The sequence below is a fragment of the Dacryopinax primogenitus genome (genome assembly GCF_000292625.1).
Source record: "Dacryopinax primogenitus strain DJM-731 SS1 chromosome Unknown DACRYscaffold_6, whole genome shotgun sequence".
Classification (NCBI taxonomy): domain Eukaryota; kingdom Fungi; phylum Basidiomycota; class Dacrymycetes; order Dacrymycetales; family Dacrymycetaceae; genus Dacryopinax; species Dacryopinax primogenitus.
Window position 1 is genome coordinate 271,005 of NW_024467203.1, and position 4,842 is coordinate 275,846.

The 4,842-nt window shown below is 45.9% G+C and overlaps 1 protein-coding gene across 1 annotated transcript; it reads right to left on the bottom strand.

The window, feature by feature from the left end:
* Window positions 1–2,140: 2,140 nt before the first annotated feature.
* On the bottom strand, window positions 2,141–2,483 carry DACRYDRAFT_106193 (uncharacterized protein; the record flags this gene model as incomplete). The annotated part of the gene is made up of 3 exons (XM_040768217.1): window positions 2,141–2,201; window positions 2,254–2,363; window positions 2,415–2,483. 3 exons carry the CDS (start codon window positions 2,481–2,483, stop codon window positions 2,141–2,143), a joined length of 240 nt encoding a protein of 79 aa, XP_040629908.1.
* Between the last annotated feature and the right edge of the window lie 2,359 nt (window positions 2,484–4,842).

Sequence of the window (4,842 nt, forward strand, 5' to 3'; positions counted from 1 at the left end):
CTGTGGATGATCCTAAGAGACCAAGTCTGAAGAGACAGTCCCAGGCAGAGTAGGCCTTATATTTATACCTCTGTGGTGGAACCTGCTAGAACATCTTGCTTACTCAGCCTAGTCAGGTGATCAGGTCATATGACCAAGGATGAGGTCATATGAGGTCATGCACAGCCATGCACAGCAGGTCACCTGACCATCCAATCCTTCCAGCAGGTTCCAGCACATGCCAAGGTATACCAGCTACTTCCATGTCATAAAGGCTTAGTCATGTCTCTTGACCAAGCAATGAGCTGGTGCCCTGACATCTCTTCCCAACCCCATCCTTGGCTTCATGTTGGCACAAGCCACTGCCAGTCTGTGCTGAGCAGCTTCCCACAGGTTTTGTACCTGACATGGACAACATCATGCCAAGTTTCTGCTCAGTACCAACCAGTGCTCTAGCTGCACTTGTTTTGGGGTACAGTATATGGAAATTCCCACACATGTTTGGTTATTGTCTTTCTGGTGATCAAATCCTGGCATCTCATCCCCATGACAACAAGGACACAGGGGTGATATACCATATTGTGTCACGCGACCTGGAGATGATGCAAGTGTTGTATCCTGATTTGACAAAACTCCCAGAGAGCCAGGTATGGAAGCTGCAAAGCTATGTGCTTTCATCTAAGGATGACTCAGTATTTGCATGGTTAGGTGAAGATGGGCTAAATGAAGTGCCAACTATGTCAGGTGCCAGTATGATATTAGAAGAGGCTCTTAGCAATGACTTGACTTTGCTGGCTGAAGGGGACTCAACAGAAGAGAGGGAACAGGCCACAAAGTGGCTTGGTATATGAAGTCTGTAGCATAACTTGGTGATTATGAATGATGTATTATCTATACATTGTGACTGTATACTAACTATGTCATGGCCTCTATGTGTGATTGCAGAGGTTGATATCAAGGAAAGTGTGCATACATGCATCAAGCAGAATAGAACATGCTCTTAGTCACACAAAAACATCCATCCACCTGAAAGACTGAAGCAGGCACTCATGTTCTTTGATCCAGTTATTGAAGTCGAGGTCATATGTCAGTACATCCATACAGGTTCCACCTCCAGGCTGTGTGGCATTTGCCCTCCACTCAGTGAATTGGATTTGGGCCATCTGCTCAGGCCAGTGGTGCTTCAGTACAGTGTGACAGACAAGGCAACAGGTAGAGGACTTCTGGGTAATTGCAGAGACAATGGTCTGCAATCGCTCATGATTGGGCAGATCGGCACTGAGGGTGGTCTTGCACTTGGTGCCATGGAGGTGTGTGTTGATAGTGAAAAGCCAGGCTTCTACACCACACCACTCTGGGCCTATCTCTTCTTTGGATAGCAATGAGGCGAAGCTAAGAGGAAATCAAAATCAAGCCATATGTAGAGCAAACAGTGCACATGACAAATATGAGCCACTCGGCACAATTGGTGACAGGTATACCCTCTGAGTGCCAGGTCACACTTTCCCTGTGAAAAAAGAACCCATGCATCTCAGACAGTTTGTGGATCATAGATGCCCATTGAAATATAGTGGGAATGTAGTGGTGTCCAATGAATTGGCCAAGTAGACATTGCTGCTCTGCCTGGGCTCATTCTTTGGCTTCCATGGTGAAAGGGAGCTGTGGCATAGGTGGAGAGCATGTCATGCCAGTCATGATCCAAGACATCCCAGGTGGACATGCAGCAAAACAAGGACATAGTTGCCGGTGTTGGATGTCTGTCAAGGGAACCCCATTTTGAAAAAGAGAGGCAGCAGAGTACATTTTGGGGGATTGAAAATAGAGATGTTTATGGCTGTAAATTGTATGCATTGTGCTGAGGTAGAAGCCAGTGATGACATGTTGAATTATATGGGGCAAGGATGACAAGACAAGGTTCTCCATCCACAGGCACACTGAAGGGAAATGAGGAAGTCTTCAAGGATTGCAGTGATGACATACTAATCAGCAAATGACAATCTGAATATGCAACACGCATGCCAAGGGTCTTGATGTTGTGATGTAAGATGCCAACAGCATGAGTCAGAGGAGCTGAATGGCACAGTTGGGGAGGAAGCTCTGTGGGACTGAGAGGGACCATCAAAGAGAATCTCAACATTTGTGGGCCATCATCAAATGATGGTCAGTATGGAAGACCAGGGAAGTCAATCTTTACCTTGCCAAGATGAAGTTGATCTCTGCCACTTTAGCAAGATATCAGTTACTATGTTCAATGAATATTTAGACCAGCCATACTGGGATATGACATCTAACAGGAGAGGGCACAGGAGGATGCAATGTGCTTCCCACAGCCCATTGGAAACACCATCTTGGCACCTCATGATGTTATCAAACTGTGATAGTCTCTACATTTTATGGTGAGGGAAACACAATGTATGGATGGATCCATTGCTTACGTCTTTGGGGGATTGTTGCCAGTAGTCAAGAGGAGTCAGGGGAGCAGTTGGAGTAGCTTGGCCTGACATGTTGCAGCTGACAGGTGTTTCTCGGTGTGGAATGCACTGTCAGGCATACTCATTAATTCCTTCTGACACAGCCACGGCCTCTGCTGACAGAGTAGGAATGAGTAATGAGTGCCTCACCTAACCTGGGCAAATGGGACAGAATGGCTGTTGAAGTGTACTGACAGTGAAAATGAGGGTCTTGACAAGTATAAGAGAGCTGGTGCCCAACATGTGGGGAGGGTCTGCTGATTGTTTTGACGGTGACTTGCCACAGTTCATCCTTGCCACAATACAACCAACAGCACCTCCATTTTTGTAATGTTTTTGCAGTCCAATTATGATGTCCAATACATTAATAATATTCGTCACCTGTAATTTTGTTTTGGTTCTGCTGTATAGGCTACTCATATATAAGACCATGATTTGCAACATGACTTTCCATTGAGCTATCTACTCTGTGACACGTCAAAGATGTCAAAAAATGCTACTGGATCAATTTCAGACCATCAAATGAGTGTGATCAATGTGTCAACTCTACCCTCAGAGATTCTCTTTGCGATCATCAAGGAGGCTGTACATGGTTCTTTGCCAGTGGTGAGGGCCAAATTCCTCGGTGACATTAGCAAAGTCTGCAAGACATTCAAGCATGTTGTGGAGACCCATTTGTTGTTGTGGACCAACATCAAGCTCAGAGATGGTCATTCGATGGCTTGGGGTGGGGGAGTGAACATGGAGCTCAGACAAAAGTATTGGATGGGTGCAATGCCTCCAAGAATTCTCCTTTGCCATATCAAGTTGTCTGGAAGCCAACTGCTAAGAGTAACTTTCCGCCTTGGTGGTGCAAGTACACAGAGCACATGAGAGGAATGGGTACTCACCCTTCCAGGTTTAATTGTCTCTTATCCTATCTGGCCTTGATGTCATGAACTTTGCATTGACATGGGAGGTGGGACCACATTGGGAGAGTACATGTTGCAGTTCATGTACCACTTCATGCTTCTGCATCGACTAACCATGTTCTATGCCAGTGGCATCTGTGAGAAATGTGTCATCATCTTTCTCTCAAACCAGTCTTTCCTGAAGTACCTCAAACTGTACAAGAGTAGAGTCATACTGGTGCCTGGATGATACTCAGCCACTCCTAAGTTTAGAAGAAGTCCATATCACCAGCTCAATGATGCAACATGTTTCAATCATGGAATGGGACACAAATCCTTCAACAACACCTTTGTCATACTCAGGACAAGTCCACCTCGATAACTTCATTTCCTTTCTGAATGTCAGAAGCCTTTATCTTGTTGACATATCTGCTGAAATGGAATACATGCCTCACATTTTCCCATGGCTTGAGGACCTGCTGATGGATGGAGAGCATTCCTTGATTGCCCCCATTCTGAAGACTGTGATTGCACCCGGGCTGAAGCACATTTGACTGAGGTTCAGAGACAGAACAAACATCTCAGTGAGGCAATTCTGGCTCTTGGGATGAAGTTCGGCAATATGTTGGGTGCCCTAGTAGTCTCCGGAGCCTTCAGCCATGTTTGCATATGGGAAGATGCTTTCTCTCACCTCATGGCCCTCAAAACTCTGGCAATGCATGATTGCAAGTTAACAAATGATTCACTCTTGCTCTTCCACCAGCCGGAGTTGTTGCCTGGCCTGAAGGCACTATATCTGGACCCATGCACTGTCAAAGATCACAGAGGACTTCATATGTTTTCCCATGGGTATAACCATTTACCCTCCAAGCAATGACGGAGATGATACACAGCCATGCCCATGGTGGGAAGAAATTGACAAAGGTCCAGTGGCATAGAGATGCATGCTTTTTTTGTGGAATTGCACCAAGAGTGACATTGCTGGGTCAGTGCTGGAGCCCATGGTAAGTGGGCTGGGCTGGAATGTGAAGGACTTCTGGAAATAGACATGGGGTGTTATGAGGTGCCGGGAACTTAGTAATGACATGTACCAGTATGATACTACCATGTGTGATGGAAAAACAATGTGTTTTGTGTTTGTTTGTTTGTTACCAATGAGTTTCCAATATATCAAAGCGGGGAAACTGTCTTCCCTTGCAAACCCATTTGGAGCACAGAGCAGGTTGATGTGGGAGCTGCCTTCTCTCATATATGTGGTGAAGCAGGGAAACCCTCTTCCCAGCAAACTGACTTTGAGCAAGAGCAAGTCCATCATGAAACCCCCTCATGTGTATATGTGGTGAAGCAGGGAAACCCTCTTCCCGGCAAACCAACTTTGAGCAAGAGCAAGTCCATCACAAAACCCCCTCACGTGTATATATATGGCGATGCAGGGAAACTGCCTTGGTGTCAGGGCACCAGCTCATTGCTTGGTCAAGAGACATGACTAAGCCTTTATGACA